The 18,882-nt window shown below is 45.6% G+C and overlaps 1 protein-coding gene across 1 annotated transcript in view; it reads right to left on the bottom strand.

Moving 5' to 3' along the window:
• The window catches only part of KCNH8 (potassium voltage-gated channel subfamily H member 8), a 715,304-nt gene that overhangs the window by 249,403 nt on the left and 447,019 nt on the right, over nucleotides 1-18,882 (bottom strand). The window contains exon 5 of the mRNA XM_073677958.1: nucleotides 13,787-14,027. Coding sequence (XP_073534059.1) covers nucleotides 13,787-14,027 — 241 coding nt within the window. The remainder of the gene's footprint in view (nucleotides 1-13,786; nucleotides 14,028-18,882) is intronic.

The following is an 18,882-nucleotide window of genomic DNA, read 5'->3' as shown; positions in this document are numbered from 1 at the left end:
ATGGGGAAGGGGTCGGGGAGATTTAGTGTAACGGGGGAGATTTGAGAACACTCGTTTGGGGAGCAAGAAAGGAACATGCGCAGACACAATATGGGGATTGGGAGAAATTTGAAGACACAAAATGAGAAGCGAGGGGGGAAGAAGGAGGGCATGTATGAGCAAATGGTATGGGGATGGGTGCAGACACAGTATGGTGAGTGGGGGGGATGCAGACACAGTGTGAGGAGTGAGGGGGAATGTATGAGAGGGATGGGTGCAGACACAGTATGGTGAGTGGGGGGATTGGTGAGGGCACAGAATGAGGAGAATGGGTGAGAATGCAGAATGGGGAGCAAAGGGGGGAGAATGTATGCGGACACAGTATAGGGAGCGAGTGGAGGTTATGGGTGCAGACACAATGGGAAGAGGGGGCCCACTATGCCTAAGGGCATGAGAGGACTGAGCAGAGACCTGAACAGAGGGGTGAATATATATATATTTTGTTAGCCAGTGTGGATTGGATGGGTTGATACCGACATCTGGGGAGAATTTCATGTCAATAGCACCTTTAGAAATACTTTTACTTAGAAAATTGGTGACGTGTTCAATACTTATTTCACCTGCTGCATGTATGATATATACACCCACTGTATATATATATCTATGTATATAAAGATATATACAATAGGTGAAATAAGTATTGAACATGTCACCAATTTTCTAAGTAAATATATTTGTAAAGGTGACATGAAATTCTCACCAGATGTTGGTAATAATCCATCCAATCCACGGAGGCAAAGAAATCATACCATGGATGAAGTTAAGTGAGGTGTAATTAAAAAAATGACATGGGGAAAATGTATTGAACATGTCGACTGAAATTTATTTAATTTTATTTAATTAATACTTAGTACAAAACTCTTTGTTGATGATGACAGCTCCAAGATGCCTCCTGTATGGAGAAACTTGTCGAACACATTGCTCAGCTGTAATTTTGGCCAATTCTTAAACACAAACACTCTTCAAATCCTGAATGTTTTGTGGGCTCCTTCTATGAACTCTGAGCTTTAGTTCCTTCTATAAATTTTCTATTAGATTCAGGTAACGTGATTGGCTGGGCCATTCTAGCAGCTTTATTTTCTTTCTCTGAACCCATTTGAGAGTTGCCTTGGCTGTGTGTTTAGGATCATTGTCTTGCTGGAATGTCCACCCTCATTTCATTTTAATCATCCCGGTAGATGACAGCAGATTTTTATCTAGAATGTCTTTGTACATTTGTTTATTCGTCCTTCTTTCCTTTCTAGTTTGCTAGTGCCGTATACTGAAAAAAAGCCCCACACCATGGTGTTCTCACCTCCAAAATTTACTGTTGGTATGGTGTTGTGGGGGCTATATGCAGTGCCTTTTGGCCTACAAACATGGTGTAATTTAGCATCCAAAGAGTTCAATTTTGGCGTTATCTGTATTTCACAGGCTTGCCTAAATGTTGTTGAGCAAACTTTAAAAGCATTGAACATTTTTTTTGTTCAGCAATGGAGTCTGGTGTAGTGAGCGTGCATACAGGCCATGGAAGTTGAGTACATTACTTACAGTTTTCTTTTAAACAATTTTATCTGCTGGTTCCAGGTCTTTATTTAGCTCTCCACAGGTGGTCCATGGCTCTTGGACAACTCTTCTGATAATTCTTTTCACTCCTCTGTCTAAAATCTTGTGGGACGCAGATGGTCATGGTCAGTTTATTATGAAATTATGTTCTTTCCACTTCCAGATTATGGCCCCAACAGTGCTTACTGGGACCTTCAGTAGTTTAGAAATAGTTCTGTAACCAATGACATCAGGTTTTGAAGGTCTGAGACAGTTCACTATTTTTACCCATGATGAAATGTGTAGCGTCGGTGTCCCTGCCTCCTGCTAGGCAGGGACGCTGTTCCCCTCACCTCTCAGCTCCGTGCCCGGCGTCCTCCTCCCGCTCTGCTGGCAGCGCGTGCTGCTTCCCGGCCACTGTGCTTAGGGCGCGCGCGCTCCCCCTCTCTTAAAGGGGCCGCGCGCGCCATCTTAAGGAGTCCCCGGCCAATGGCCGGAGGACCTCTCCATATATAAGGCACTTCCTCCAAAATGGAGGTGCCCGAGCAATGTTGTTGCATAGTCTATCACTCTGCTTCAGCCCTCAGGCCCCATTACCAGTTACCTGCCAGTTACCTGCCAGATTCCTGCTTGATACCTGCCTGATACTTGTCTATCTACTTGCATTCCTGCGGTCCGACAGTCTGCCTACCAGCCCTGGCAGTCTGTCTCTGGATCATATTGCCCGCTCACCTGGGAGCGCTCATCTGCTACCTGCCTGCTAGCCTACCTGGAGGCTCTGCCGTCACGTGCTGTGACCACCTGCCTTTCCAGAGACTCTTACCCGCTCACCTGGGAGCGTCCGCCTGCTACCTGCCTGCTAGCCTACCTGGAGGCTCTGCCGTCACGTGCTGTTACCACCTGCCTGTCCAGAGACTCTTACCCGCTCACCTGGGAGCGTCCGCCTGCTACCCACCTGTTAGCCTACCTGGAGGCTCTGCCGTCACCTGCCGCGACCACCTGCCTGTTCAGAGACTCTTGCCTGCTCACCTGGGAACGTCCGCCTGCTACCTGCCTGCTAGCCTACCTGGAGGCCCTGCCGTCACTTGCTGTGACCACCTGCCTGTCCAGAGACTCTTGCCCGCTCACCTGGGAGCGTCCACCTGCTACCCGCCTGCTAGCCTATCTGGAGGCTTCGCCGTCACCTGCCGTGACCACCCGCCTGTCAAGAGACTGTTCCCGTCACTTGCCGTGACCTCCTGCCCCCCTACCCAGAGACTGTCCCCGTCACTTGCTGTGACCTCTTGCCCTTCTACCCAGAGTCTGTCCCCGTCACTTGCCGTGATCTCCTGCCCTTCTACCCAGAGACTGTCCCAGTCACTTGCCGTGACTACCTGCCCGCCTACCCTGGGAGCCACCCGCTTCCTTACAAGGACTGCCCCTTTGTATCGTAGCTCAGAGGTTCCACCTCCCAGACCCGTTACAGTTTGCTCGGGCCATGGAACCCGGTGGCACCCAAGCTCCCTTGCTCTCGGACCTATGTCATGAACTGTCCCGTCATAGGTCCCAACAGGAGTCCATCCTGAGTCATCTGCGGAATGTCAACTCTCGCCTGGACACTCTGACTGCTCCACCAGCAACCACCGCTAGTGTCATGACTCGCAGCCCGGCAGCGTCGCTGCCCACCAATACCATGGCATCCTGCCCCGGACCCCGGCTTTCTGCACCTCCTCGCTTCGGAGACGACCCCGCTCAAGCTCGGGGCTTCATAAACCAGTGCACCCGGCACTTTGAACTCCTGTCCCACCAGTTTATCTCCGACCGGGCCAAAGTAGCCTTCATCATGTCCCATCTCACGGGGGAGGCACTGGCTTGGCTAAATCCTCTATGGGAGAGAGGAGACCCCCTGGTGTCCAACCTGCCAGCCTTTCTCACGGCTTTACGGAAAGTGTTCGACGAACCCGGACGGAAGACCTCATCCGCATCATCTCTGCTACGCCTCCATCAAGGAAATCTCACCGTGGGCCAATATGCCATACGGTTCCGTACCCTTGCTTCGGAGCTGGCCTGGGATAACGACGCCCTGGTGTCCGTCTTCTGGGAGGGTCTGTCCGGCCGTATTAAAGATGAACTCGCCGGTCGGGACATTCCTACCACTCTCGACGACTTAATAACTCTTGCCACCCGGATTGACATCCGGTTCCAGGAACGCGCCAAAGAGGTCACCCGTGAGAGGAGGTTTCCACGTCTAGCCCCTACTTTTCAGAAATCCGTCACTTCTCCCGCTACTCCCCAGGTGCACTCACCCGAGCCTATGCAGGTCGACCAGACCAAGATGGTCAAGACCCGTCAAGAGTTACGCCGAGCCGTGGGGAGCTGCTTCTACTGTGGCAGTAAGGAGCACCGGATCCGTTCCTGCCCAGAGAGGTCGGGAAACGCCTGTGTCTAGGATCGCTCAGAGAGGTCGTCCTAGACAAGAGTAAACCCTCTCCATCTCTGTTGCTGTCGGTCTCTATCATCTGCTGGGAGAACCGTTATTTTGAACTAGTCCAACTTGACTCTGAAGCTGCCGGAAATCTCATTTCTCAGTCCCTGGTAGAGAAATACCGCATTCCCACCAAACCTCTGGCAGTACCCTTATCTGTTGCTGCCGTGGATGGGGGCCTCTTACCACATCCCATCCAACTCATCACCGAATCCATAACCCTGCAGGTAGGAATGCTGCACTCTGAGAGCATCTTCTTTCATGTTCTGCCTGGACTCTCTCACGGCCTCTTGCTAGGCCTACCTTGGCTTCAGAGACATGCACCCGTGCTTGATTGGCAGACCGGAGAGGTCCTTCGCTGGGGACAGGACTGCCATAAGACTTGTTTAGTTCCCGTCCATCCCGTCTGTCCTTCTCCTACCCCAGCCAATCTACCTGGTCTTCCGGTTCCCTATTGGTCTTATGCGGACGTCTTTAATAAAAAGGAGGCAGAGACATTACCCCCTCATAGACCATACGACTGCCCAATCGACCTGATGCCCGGCGCTACTCCTCCCCGTGGGCGTATTTACCCTTTGTCCGCTGCTGAGACCCGGTCTATGTCTGAATATATTGAGGAGAATCTGGCCCGGGGATTTATCCGGAAATCGACCTCCCCGGCGGGAGCAGGCTTCTTCTTCGTCAAAAAGAAGGACGGCTCACTCCATCCCTGTATAGACTATAGAGGCCTTAACCAGATCACGGTGAAGAATAAATACCCCCTTCCGCTCATTCCGGAATTATTTGACCATCTGAGGGGGGCTAGAATCTTCACCAAGCTGGACCTCCGTGGGGCGTATAACCAGGTCCGTATCCGTCAGGGGGATGAATGGAAGACGGCATTCAACACCCGGGACGGCCACTATGAATATCTGGTAATGCCCTTCGGTCTCTGTAACGCTCCCGCCGTCTTTCAAGAGTAGGTCAATGACATCTTCCGGGACCTTCTCTACTCCTGCGTAGTGGTGTACCTGGATGACATCTTGGTCTTCTCTCCGGATCTTCTCACTCACCGGAGGGATGTTCGTCAGGTCCTGCTCAGGCTCAGGCAGAACCACCTCTACGCTAAATATGAGAAGTGCCTCTTTGAGCAGACCTCGCTTCCGTTCTTGGGCTACATAATCTCTCAGACCGGCCTACGAATGGATCCTGAGAAACTGTCTGCCATCCTGAAGTGGCCCCGACCAGAGGGGTTGAAGGCTATTCAGCGGTTCCTGGGCTTCGCCAACTACTACCGCCTCTTCATTCCGCACATCTCTTCCCGGACTGCTCCAATCTCTGCGCTCACCCGTAAGGGCACTAATCCCAGAGAATGGCCGCCCGAAGCAGATGAAGCCTTTCTTTCCTTAAAACAGGCTTTCTCTTCCGCCCCAGTGCTGCATCGTCCGGACGGCAACAAATAATTCTTCCTGGAAGTGGACGCCTCCTCCTCTGGAGCCAATGCGTTACTTACCCAAAAGTCGTCTTCCGGAAAAATGGTAACTTGCGGCTTCTTCTCCAAACTCTTCTCCTCTTCTGAGCGCAATTATTCTATAGGAGACCGAGAGTTATTGGCCATTAAGCTGGCACTGGAGGAGTGGCGTTACCTGCTCGAGGGGGCTCTTCACCCGGTAATTATTTACACGGACCACAAGAACTTGGCTTACCTCCAGAGCGCCCAGAGACTTAACCCGCGCCAAGCCCGGTGGACCTTGTTTTTTGCCCGCTTTGATTTCGTTCTTCATTTTCGCCCGACAGACAAAAACATCAAAGCTGATGCCTTGTCCAGATCCTTCCTGGTGTCTGATCTAGAGGAGGAGCCTAAGCACATCATTGATCCCGCCAGAGTAATGCAGGTTACCCCCGTGAATCTAAATCGTCTCCCTCCCGGTAAGACATTCGTAACAGTACCTGATCGGAAGAATATCCTACACTGGGGTCACTTGTCTAAGCTAGCTGGCCACGCCGGTCAGAAAAAGACCCTCCAGCTTATTACCCGGCATTACTGGTGGCCTACCCTGCACAAGGACGTAATAGACTTTGTTTCAGCCTGTGTGTCCTACGCCCGCAACAAGGTTCCGAGACATCTGCCAGCCGGTCGCCTCCTTCCTCTTCCAGTACCTGCTGCCCCGTGGCAGCATATAGCTATGGACTTTATAACAGATCTCCCTGTCTCTGCCGGTTGTACGGTCATTTGGGTGGTCGCTGACCGATTTTCCAAGATGGCTCACTTCATTCCCCTGCCGGGCCTCCCGTCTGCACCCAAGCTGGCTAAAGACTTTATCCGCCACATCTTCCGTCTCCATGGCCTGCCCCTCCACATCGTGTTGGATCGTGGGGTTCAGTTCACCTCACGCTTCTGGAGAGCCACATGTAAGCTGCTGGACGTCACCTTGGACTTCTCCTCCGCTCACCACCCACAGTCCAATGGTCAAGTGGAGCTGATCAATCAGATCCTGACCAGTTACCTCCGGCACTTTGTTAATGCCCACCATTCGGACTGGGTGGATCTCCTACCATGGGCCGAGTTCTCTTACAATAATCACGAGAGCGAATCTTCCTCCAAATCCCCGTCTTTTGTAGTCTTCAGTCAGCATCCTCGGATCTCATTTCCCGTCTCCACCTCGGTGGACAATCCGGCTGCGGAATCTCTCGTTAGCGAATTCTCCTCCATTTGGGAGAGTACCCGATCCGCACTCCTTCAGTCGTCCGAGCGGATGAAAAGACACGCTGACAAAAAACGCCTGGATCCTCCACAATTCCGTCCTGGAGATAAAGTGTGGCTCTCGTCCAAGTATGTCCGGCTCAAGATTCCTTCCTACAAGTTAGGGCCTCGGTTCATCGGCCCACTGGAAGTTATCAAACAAATCAACCCAGTGGCCTATAAATTGAAACTCCCGGCCAACTTGCGGATCCCTAACTCCTTCCATGTATCTCTCCTCAAACCCGTGGTACTTAACTCTTTTTCCAAGTCTACAGGTACGCCTCCTGCTCCGGTGTCCGCTGAAAACAAGTTTGAGGTAGAGAACATTCTGGCCACCAAAAGGGTAAGAGGAAAGACCTTTTTTCTAGTGGATTGGAAGGGGTTTGGTCCTGAGGAGAGAACGTGGGAGCCCCGGGAGAACATCCATGCCCCTCTCATCCTTGATAAATTTCTGTCTGGCCTAAAAAAGGGGGGGCCTAAAGGGGGGGTACTGTAGCGTCGGCGTCCCTGCCTCCTGCTAGGCAGGGACTCTGTTCCCCTCACCTCTCCACTCCGTGCCCGGCGTCCTCCTCCCGCTCTGCTGGCAGCACGCGCTGCTTCCCGGCCACTGTGCTTAGGGCACGCGCCCACTCCCCCTCTCTTAAAGGGGCCGCGCGCGCCGTCTTAAGGAATCCCTGGCCAATGGCCGGAGGACCTCTCCATATATAAGGCACCTCCTCCAAAATGGAGGTGCCCGAGCAATGTTGTTGCATAGTCTATCACTCTGCTTCAGCCCTCAGGTCCCGTTACCAGTTACCTGCCAGTTACCTGCCAGTTACCTGCCAGATTCCTGCTTGATACCTGCCTGATACTTGTCTATCTACTTGCATTCCTGCGGTCCGACAGTCTGCCTACCAGCCCTGCCAGTCTGTCTATGGATCTGATTGCCCGCTCACCTGGGAGCGCTCATCAGCTACCTGCCTGCTAGCCTACCTGGAGGCTCTGCCGTCACGTGCTGTGACCACCTGCCTGTCCAGAGACTCTTACCCGCTCACCTGGGAGCGTCCGCCTGCTACCTGCCTGCTAGCCTACCTAGAGGCTCTGCCGTCACGTGCTGTGACCACCTGCCTGTCCAGAGACTCTTACCCGCTCACCTGGGAGCGTCCACCTGCTACCTGCCTGCTAGCCTACCTGGAGGCTCTGCCGTCACCTGCCGCGACCACCTGCCTGTTCAGAGACTCTTGCCTGCTCACCTGGGAGCGTCCGCCTGCTACCTGCCTGCTAGCCTACCTGGAGGCCCTGCCGTAACTTGCTGTGACCACCTGCCTGTCCAGAGACTCTTGCCCGCTCACCTGGGAGCGTCCACCTGCTACCCATCTGCTAGCCTATCTGGAGGCTTCGCCGTCACCTGCCGTGACCACCCACCTGTCAAGAGACTGTTCCCGTCACTTGCCGTGACCTCCTGCCCCCCTACCCAGAGACTGTCCCCATCACTTGCCGTGACCTCCTGCCCTTCTATCCAGAGTCTGTCCCCGTCACTTGCCGTGATCTCCTGCCCTTCTACCCAGAGACTGTCCCAGTCACTTGCCGTGACTACCTGCCCGCCTACCCTGGGAGCCACCCGCTTCCTTACAAGGACTACCCCTTTGTATCGTAGCTCAGAGGTTCCACCTCCCAGACCCGTTACAAAATGTTTCTTGTTTTGCACCTTGGTATTAAAACATCTTTCTATAAGCCATCAGCTAAACCAGCTGATATTATTTTTCACTCAGTGGCAGGATTGCTTTCTAATTACTAATGGATTTGAGCTGGTGCAATGGCCTTTTGCATCTTTCGTTCTTCATGTATTCAATACTTTTTTGCTGAGTCATTTCACATTATTACACATCATAATAATTGATGGATGCATATACATATAAATATTAATGTACACTCTATGACATGCTGCAGCATTAAGCCTGAAGCTGACGCTGAAGAAGTCTCAGGATTCTGAGCATTAAGGCTATAACTGAGGGTCCATAAGAATAGATAGCTAAATAATCATCTGCCAAGAGACCAAGAGACTGACAAACTGGCATTTGTATGCCAGCATTAATGAAGGTAGCGCTAATGTTAGATGCACCAATTTCATTAAGAGGTATCTGCCTCATTAATGAATTTGGCGCATCTTTCACCGTGCACCATATTTGGAAATGAATGTTGGCCAAGCCTGGTTTACATTTATATCATAATTTACTCCACATTGGGGTCTAAATTATGATGAATTTGTTGACACACTTGGCCATGTCCCATCCTGTCCAGGCCCTGTCCACTTTTCCCAACTTAGGGTTATTCAATGTTGGGAAATTTCAAGCAGTTTTACGTCAGAATGCTGAAAACTGCATGATGAATCACGCCCACCTGTTCCTCCTGAGCCAAGTCTACGGAGAAGCTGAATTGCTGCTAGAGCGAAAAAAAACTGAATCATATTGCTGCTGTCTCTTACAGTTAAAAGAATGTGCTTTAATTGAGGTTCCATATGGACTCTTGCTCTGGAGTCACCATCATTTATGAGTCTTACAAAACTTAAGTAATTTTGTAAACTTCTCAGAATAAAAGCTATATTATAGCATTTATGAAAGTGATCTTGTAGTTTGGGCTACATATGGGTTAAATGATTGTTTGCTCAATAAAATATGTTCCTCACAAAATAATTATTGATCCCTTATGTTTTAAAGCTACTGCAATAAAAAAAAGACATACAGGAAATACTTTTTCATGTTCAGCTGAGTTTTCCATTTTACAAATTGAGATGAACATATTACATTTAAGCTTTGATAATCCTGAAAGTAGTGTAGAACATTCTCTTCCACTTCCATTTATAAAGTCAGATACGACTGTAGATCAAAGCAAAAAAGGTTCTGTGACCTTGATACTATGTCTAACCCTGTAAAGCAATATGTGTGTCCACAAAAAAAATAAATAGCTTCTATGTAGCTGTTAAAATTGAGCTATTACATCTAACTGGATTACTTTCTTGTAGAAGGCTATGCCATATCTTATATTTTAATAATGATTTCATTTCTTTGGGCTTTAGTTTAGAACTTTAAAATAGGTTAAGCACAATCTGTATTTTACAGGTTTTCAAAAGTGACATAAAATCTATTTAAAGTTGCAATCAAAATTATTATTATTAGGTTTATTAGCACAATTTACAAACTTTATGCTGTTTGCAATATACCAATCAAGCAAGAACAATTTAAATTGCTTGACACAGCTAATATAATAAGTGGTTTCTCCAAATGAAACACAAAATGCCACTTTTAATGACTACTGCAGCCTCAGAATTATTTAGTACCCTGAATAGAACCCCTAACTCAAGCACAACTGACATGACTAATCTAGAGACTGACCAATCATAAGATAAAAAACATCAAATACCTGGACTGGCTAGTGGTTTGTTGACTGTGACATTTGTTTGCATACTAGAAGTATAGAAATGAGCGAATTTCTTGAAATTTGAAGAATGAAAATATGCCAGTTTTTTTTCTAGACTTCCTATGGCAGTTTTTCCTATCGTTAGGTGAAATAACCCTAACAGATCGTAGGACAGGCTCAGTTTGAAAAATAGTTTGTGTGATACATCAATGCAATTCCACAGTTATCTAATATGCTTATATGATCAATTGCAGATAGTAAATCTCTACAAAACTGGTATTGAAGTTATAATGTGTGGATGGTCTTTATATGCAGAGTACAATAAGAAAAATTAGGTTCTAGTGTAGTTGTATTCTTTATTATACATTTTACAGAGATTGGTAATAATCCGACTGCATTTGTTTAAAAAGATTTCCAAATGCTAAAATAAGAGATAATATTCATTTCTAGGATGATTTGCTTACATTATTGCTGAGCAGAGGTGACTGCTTTATCTGTAACAAGCTTATCTTCACTCTCAAATACACTAATCCATATTTAAATGGTACTTCTACACTCACACATTTACTCATTAGCCAATGACTGACACTTCATGAACTTGAAGTAGCTAATCTGATTTCTGACTTAATTAAAAAGGAACGCGGTAATCCATGTATGTACATTGTAGCGATAAACATAATCTCAGGTGATTTTCAGCCACTGTTGTTCATTAGTAGTTATTACTTTACACTAGACATGCACACGACTGCGTGAAGCCTTTAATCTCCAGGTATAAGTTATCAGTTACTTCCCTAAAAATAGTATGCCACGTTATTGACAATGCCTAAATTAAGTATCTACCCTTAAAAGGAACCTATAATGTGCAAAAATGCTATTTACCTGCAGATATAGGGTTAAGCTCTGTGTAAACAGCATTTAAATGATGCCTGGCCGCCTTATTGAAAGCACAGCTATTGGGCAAAAATGAACTTAGATCCTCCCAGGAGCTGCTTCCCTTCAGTCGTAGTGGTGTGCACGGAGTGATTACAGTCACCGCTCACCGACAGTTCTCCCTGGCACGACCACGAATGTGACCAACAGTATGTCCCCGACACCTTTCTTCACAGCTTGCTCAGCATAGATGAGCTGCAGAGTGAGCTGTCAATCAAAGTGTCAGAGAGTAATTAAAGCTGCTACTCACAGTATATCTAGCCATGACTTAAATCATCGAAAACTGAGCGGGAAGATATAAGTTACTTTCCTCCCGGTAGCCGTGTTTTCAGTAAGATGCCCAGACATAATTTTAGCGCTATTTACACACAGATTGACCCTATATCTGTAGGTAAATTGCATTTTTACACATGACATGTTCACTTTAAACACCATTTCGTTTTTGCATTTATGTACAATTTAGGTGCTGCATAATAACTTACTATATTTATACAGTGACTGGAGATTAGTTTATATCATATAAAACTTTAAACATCCAAGTTGGACTCACAAAAGGTGAAAACGTAAAAAAATATACAGCTGTCTTGACATAGGTTTGAGAGTAAGCCCCCAAGCTCAATAAGGTGTAAGAGGTCTTAATAAAAATGCACGAAAGTTTTTTTGAGAAAACATTTCACAGCTTTACTTTAAAGAGGTTGTCCACTACTTTAATATTGATGACCTATTCTTAGGAATGCGAAATCCGTCACCCTCACCGATCTGATGTTCCTGGTGCTGGCGGAAGCCAGAACTGCTCATTTACGGAGCAGCACAGCACCATCAACTCTATAGTTGCCACGTTTGGGTACTGCACATCCGCCCCCTGTTTAAATCAATAGGTGTCACGCACAGTGTGGGAAAGACAAAGTGCAACATGAAGGTATGAGAGGAAGGAAGCCCAGACACTAAGGAAATGGGGAGAAGAGACCCATAGGCAGATCTAATAACACTCTGCCTGCCCTACCGTCCCTATATTTGTTCCACACCAATCGCCGAGCAGGAAACCTAAGCTCTGCGTATCCCTAGAGCTAGGCCATGGATAGGGAAGGTGATGAGCACTGGTCAGTCCCCACTATAAACTAAAGACAACAAGGGAGACAAACAAAGGGGGAGAAACTTAGCTTGAGCAGATTCCAGAGAGATAACACCAAACATCCTCCAAGGGCACCAGAGAGGAAGTTAAGACTGCTATAGCTCCAAGCCTTCACAAGGGAAAAAGAGAATATCACCAGCGACTCCCTGAAGCAGACTGAGGGTTTATAAACGCCCAGACCAAGGTGTGTCAATCTGAGCAGGAGGGAGGTTGCCGCTGGGTCCAAAAGTCAGAAGGATTATGAAGACGTCTGCAATGTCAAACACAGAGATCTTCTGCAGCCAGATGCAGAGCAACTATCTGTTGCATCTGATACACCCGTGACAATAGGTGGCGGATGTACAGTACTTGGCCGCGGCCACTATTCCTTCAACGGAGCTGTGCAGCTCTGTAACTGAGCAGTTCTCGCCACTACCGACAATGGGAACAGCTAATCGGCAAGAGCACCAGGTGTCGCACCCCCACCGATCAGACATTGATGACTCATCCTAAGGATAGGTCATCAATGCTAAAGTAGTGGACAACCTCTTTAAGAGGGTTTTCCAAAAATATACCAAAGCTATTAAATATTAGACCATAAGAAAAAGAACCATTATTTACCCTACAAAATACCCGTTCTTCAGTGTCCTTCATTCAATTCTCACTGCCAGTTTCTTCTCACGTTACTTCAGCAGTTACATGCCATCTACTCACACAGAGTGACTGCAGACTTATCACTTTTGACCGGACAACCCTTTTAACTGTGTATGAACTGAGACCACTGGGGCCATTGATCAAGTGGATAGACAACACATGACTGATGCAGATGAGTAAACAGAGACTGGCAGGGAACAGAGATGCATCGGTGCGGGAAATTCTATTGTTATTTTGGACCAATTACTATCTTTAAGCTGCAATTACCCTGAAAGATTATTGTGAAATAAACGTTCTTTGGAAAAATGTTTGTTCATTGGGTGAAATGATCTTTATGCAGTGCTAAAGATCAATTGCATCATCAGCTCTAAACAATACTCACCCTGCCAAAATCACTGGCAGCCTATGTACACTGAATAACCTACTGCAGGTCACTTACTGCAGTCTGTCTATGAAATAGGCTATTAAACGACCAAGAATCGGTAAATGTTTACCAATCGGTGGTCATTTAGTGCTACCATTTGGGCCATATAAACATACCCTTAGTCTACTGTAATTTTGTCCAGTCGGGGAAAACCCCTTTAAGTGACAACATTCTGGCTGCCTTCTGATGCCGCTAGAAAGAGCTTAGTTTACTACATATTTTTAATACATTTAACTCAATAATAAAACAGCAGCAGTAATCTCTTTGGTACCCGCTAATAGGGGCAACAGGCTCCAAAGTCATTATGCAACTGTCTGTGCATACAGGGACGAGATCAGATTGTTACAAACTTACATTAAGATATTAATGGCACTTACATGACATGAACATAACGAACAACATAAAAAAGAGAAAAACAAATGTATTGCTTTAATAGAATTAATGAAATATTGAAGGTAGCAGATGATATATTAAAGCAGAAAATACAGCGAACACTCATGGTCAATGAGAAGCAGATCTTACCTATAATAAAAAGAATTTCCACTGATATATCGCTAACTGTTGTGCTTCTTGTTGATGACAGGTCATCATTGTCCACAAAGGATACATTGTAAGGTACAGTAACAGCAACATAAAACGTTGCTAATAATATAAGCCAGTCCCAGGCAGCTTTAAAAGTGCTAAAATGTAAAATGATGAACTTTGTTTTCTTTGCATCTGAAACTTTATATTCAGGAATTGCTGGTTTATCTACAAAAACATTCTGGAAAACAAGAGAAGAGCAAAAAATAAGGTTATTTGTATCTGACAACTATGAAATGTACATTATTCTGTTGAGTCATATATATATATACACTGCCCCAGGGTAATTTCTTCTTGCTGTGTAAACATTTAAATCTCCATAAAACATTGGAAATAAACATAGATCCCGATGGACAGATCTTAAATTCGTCAAAAATAATATATAAAAGACAATTACCCCTATCACCTACTGGCGGTTTCCTTAAGGTCATAGCTGAGATTAATTTTTTCTTTGTGCTCTTAAAGCAGAAATGTTACTCAGAACATGCTGTCAAATCTATGAACAGCGTGTTTTTGGACAGGAGGAACTGAGCAATTTTACATAACAGATCTACCTTAAATTTTTACTTTTGCAGGCTGCATCAGGTTCCATTACTCATATGTGCTGAGAACGTCACTTAGAGATATGCACTTAGGCCCTGATTCATTAAGACTGGCACTTCATATACCAGTCTTCAAAATAGGCATGCAGCAATAAGATGTGGCAAATTAATTAAGAGTAACATGCCACTTAATGAGTCATTGCATAATAATTGCATCCTATCAATGTTGTGCGTCTCCAAGAGATTCACCAGAATTGTTACTCCAGTCTTGGATTGAAGTAACATTTCTGGCGTTAGAAGCTCCATCAGTTTAGAAGATTTTAGTGATGTTCCAACCCAGCTCCTCCCAAACTCTGTCCTTGTTCTGGGGTAAATATTTTGATAAATCAAGGCTTTAGTGCTTACAGTATTAGGTTCACATTTTTAGACCTTTTTATTCTTAATAGCAATTAATTTCCCTTGGAGATTCCATTAACATAAGACTCAAGCCGATTTTTTTGGCTAAAAATCTGTTTTGCCAGGTGTACTGTGATGGACTGTGATCTACTGACTATACATTGGCATACAAAGAATAATCCAATTCTTGTAGCCAGATGTGGTTTGTGACATTATTCTGCAGTTCCTAAAAGATAGGTAGACTATGGCCAGTAAGGACCATGTACAGTCAGCAGCAATACTTGGGCAAAGTAATGCTCAGTATTAGAGATGAGCAGATCCGATAAAATTTGAATTTGACAAATTTAGAAATTTTGAAACTTGATTCACAAATAAATTTTTCTTTGCAAATTGAATGTCCCTTATTACGCTCTGGGGTCTCTCCAGACCCCATAGCATAATGTACTTAAGATGTACAAAATAATAAAATATTTAAACTCCTCTCACTGCTCACCTCTCTGCTCCCTTTGTTGTTCACCATTCCCCTGTCTGGTCCTCAGCACATCTACTTGTCAGTGCCACCGAGACCTGAATCACCATACCCAGGACACTTCTACACAAGTGAGCCTAAGATCACAATGTCATAATTGCATGATGTGTACCATGACATTACGCGCACATGAGCGGAAATGTCAATGGCCTCATCAGAGCCAAAATTTCTAGTCTAGTGTGAAGTGGCCCGGAGATTCAGTGATAAAAAGGTGTGCAAAAGACCAGACAAAGGATGGTGTAGAGTGGAGGGGCTGGACAGGTGAGTGATAGGGTAAGTGTATTTTTTTTTCTTTGTTACCCTTTTGATAGCCCTTTTCGGTTAAGCAAAATGGCGGCCAGCTGGTTACCGTTTTGCAAAATCATAGATGTGGATTTTTGTAATATTCAAGTAGAATTAAAGGGGTTTTCCCACGAACAAAAGTTCATTTTAAAAATTGTCTGTGTCTGACCGTTTATGGAGCATACCACAGCTCCTGGGCAGGGGAGGATGCAAAAGACAATACAGACATTACAGCATGGTATCGCAGAGGATTCATTTTGTGAGGTAAAACATTTCACTGCCTGTTTTTAAACAATATTTTACCTTACAAAATGAATCCTCTGCGATCTCCTGCTGTAATGTTTGTATAGTATTTTGCTTCCTCCCCTGCCCAGGAGATGTGGTATGTTCCATACACGGTCAGACACAGACAATATTTAAAATTAACTTTTGTTCATGGGAAAACCTCTTTCCGATGACGTCAGTAATAGTACATAGCTTTGTCCTGGGACTTATGGACCAGCTACGTACTATTACGGATAATGCGATCGCGCCCGCACACAAGCGGTGCGGGGCAATCGCCGCAGGGTGTCAGCTGTTTGTCACAGCTGATGCGGGGTGATCGCCGCCGGGTGTCAGCTGATTGTCACAGCTGATACCCGGTGCTATGTGCAGGGAGCGGTCCTGCACCTCTCACAGAACATTAACCCCCGCAATGCTGCGATCGAAGGTGATCGCAGCATTGCGGGGGCAAGGGGGGAGATAAGCGCCGGTACTCACCTCCTCTCCGGCCTCCAGCGATGTCTGCGCTGGCTCCCGGATGTTGTCATGATGACCTGATATGGTCATGACAACATTCGGGTCACCAGGTGTCAGGAAGTTATTTTGGTCATGTGCAGTGCATGACCAAAGTAATGTCTCTCTGTGTGCAGCGCTGACAGGCTGCATGGCATAGGGAGCTGTTGCTCTCTATGCTATACAGTCGATCAGGCTGCAAAAAGTGAAAGTCCCATAGTGGGTAAATGTGTAAAAGTAAAAAAAGGGTAGGAAAGTGAAATTTAAAAAAAAAAATGTAAAAATATAAAACAATAATGAAAAAATAATCCCCAAAAAATAAAAATATATTGTACCCATAATATTTATTTATTATGAAAATAAACAAAAAAACGATAAAAGTACACATATTTGGTATCACCGTGTCTGTAACGACCTGACCTATAAAACTGTCCCACTAGTTAACCCCTTTAGTGAACACAGTAAAAAAAAAAAAAAAAAACAAAGCAAAAAGCAATGCTTTATCATCATACCGCCAAACAAAAAATGGAATAACACGCGATCAAAAAGACGAATGTAAATAAAAATGGTACCGCTCAAAGCATCATCTTGTCCTGAAAAAAAACAAGCCACCATACAGCTCCATCATCCAAAAAATAAAAAGTTATAGCTCTCAGAATAAAGCGATACAAAAAAAATATTTTTTCTAGAAAATAGTTTTTATTGTGTAAAAGCGCCAAAATATAAAAAAATATATAAATGTGGTACCGCTGTAAACGTACTGACTCGAAGAATAAAGCTGCCATATCAATTTTACCACACAAAAGCAATTCTGGAATTGCTGTTTTTTGTTTATTCTGTCACTGAAAAATCGGAATAGAAAGCGATCAAAAAATGTCACATGCCCGAAAATGGTACCAATAATAACGTCAACTTGTCCCGCAAAAAAAAAGCCATCACATGACTCTGTCGGACAAAATATGGAAAAATTATAGCTCTCAAAATATGGCGATGCAAAAAGTAATCTTTGCAAAAAAATGCGTCTTTAGTGTGTGACAGCTGTCAATCATAAAAATCTGAAATGAATCTGGTATCGCTGTAATCGCACCGACCCGAAAAATAAAGTCGTCTAATCACTTATACCACACGAGGAACGGTGTAAAAAAATAAACTCTACGGTTAGGGTTATGCTAGGGTTAGGGTTGTATTAGGGCTGGGGTTCGGGTTGGGAAAGGGTTAGGGTTGGGCTAGGGTTAGGGTTGGGCTAGGGTTATGGTTGGGGTTGTATTAGGATTGGGGTTAGGGTTGTGCTGGGGTTAGGTTTGGGCTAGGGTTAGGGTTGGGCTAGGGTTAGGGTTGGGCAAGGGTTAGGGTTAGGGTTGGGCTAGGGTTGGGGTTGGGGTTAGGGTTAGGGTTGGGCTAGGGTTAGGGTTGGGGTTGTATTAGGGTTGGGGTCAAGGTTGGGATTTTTTCAAAAGTAAAGAAAAAAAAAATGATGACGATATGGTGACCAGTGTTGAGCGCAAGTGCTACTTGAGTTTGCATCGGGTGCTTGGGTATGCACTGAGTATCGCGGGTGTTCGAGTGACATGCTCGAGTCTCTGCCTCATATGCTTCGCGGCCAAAAAAAGCGTTGCTGGGATCGCCTGCCATGCATGTTTTTTTTTGGGTGTCTAATAATCGTGAAACATGCGGGGCAGGGACTCGAACATGTCACTCGAGCACCCGTGATTCATGGTACATACCCGAGTACCCGATGCAAACTCAAGTAGCAAGCACTTGCGCTAATGACAACTTATTCAATATGATGACTAGAGATGAGCGTTGTTCTACTCGAACTGTTCGCCAATCTCAAATTCGAGCTGTTTTGGGCGGTGTTCGAGCCGTTCGGCGAACACGAACAATTTGAGAAAAATTCGGCTGTTCGAGGTTATGTTCGATAACTGTTCGTGCACCAAAATCATAACTGGATTTTTTCTCAGTAATGATGAAAATTAATGTTAATACGCAGTTTGAGTGTACAGCGGGGTGGGGGGAGGGGCAGGGGATGGATCTCTGCAGGAACAATGAAGATCTCCATTTTTTTTTCTCTTTCCCGCATTTGCAGTGGGGAGGTGCAATCTGTCAGCCTATCAGCAGCGCACACACGGAGCGAAGTGCTTTTTTTCACACAAGCAAGGGCATGTGTCATTGGCAGTGTATGTCACATGTCCTTGCCTTATAAGACCAAGCCATTTTCCCCGTCGCCACCATTTTCTCACTGCTGCAGCTGCGTGTTAGACGGCACCGCTGTTGCTGAGTGCGCTATACCTTGTTAATTTCAAGCCAATTTTCGCACAAATATACAGATAGCTTGGGAGTAGGGAATAGTTGTGATTGCAGTCCTTTTAAGGACTAGGTTACAGCATTTCCTACGACTTTTATCAGGGAGGTCTGTGCTCTTAAATAGATAGGTTGTGGGAGTAAAGACTAATTGTAATTGGAGTCCTTTTCAGGACTAGGTTACATGAGTTCCTATCAGTTTTTGCCAGGCA

The sequence above is a fragment of the Phyllobates terribilis genome, unplaced genomic scaffold (assembly GCF_046119375.1).
Source record: "Phyllobates terribilis strain yellow unplaced genomic scaffold, ASM4611937v1 Scaffold_4__5_contigs__length_816908805, whole genome shotgun sequence".
NCBI classification, from domain to species: Eukaryota; Metazoa; Chordata; class Amphibia; order Anura; family Dendrobatidae; genus Phyllobates; species Phyllobates terribilis.
This window is presented reverse-complemented; position numbering and strand designations above follow the sequence as displayed.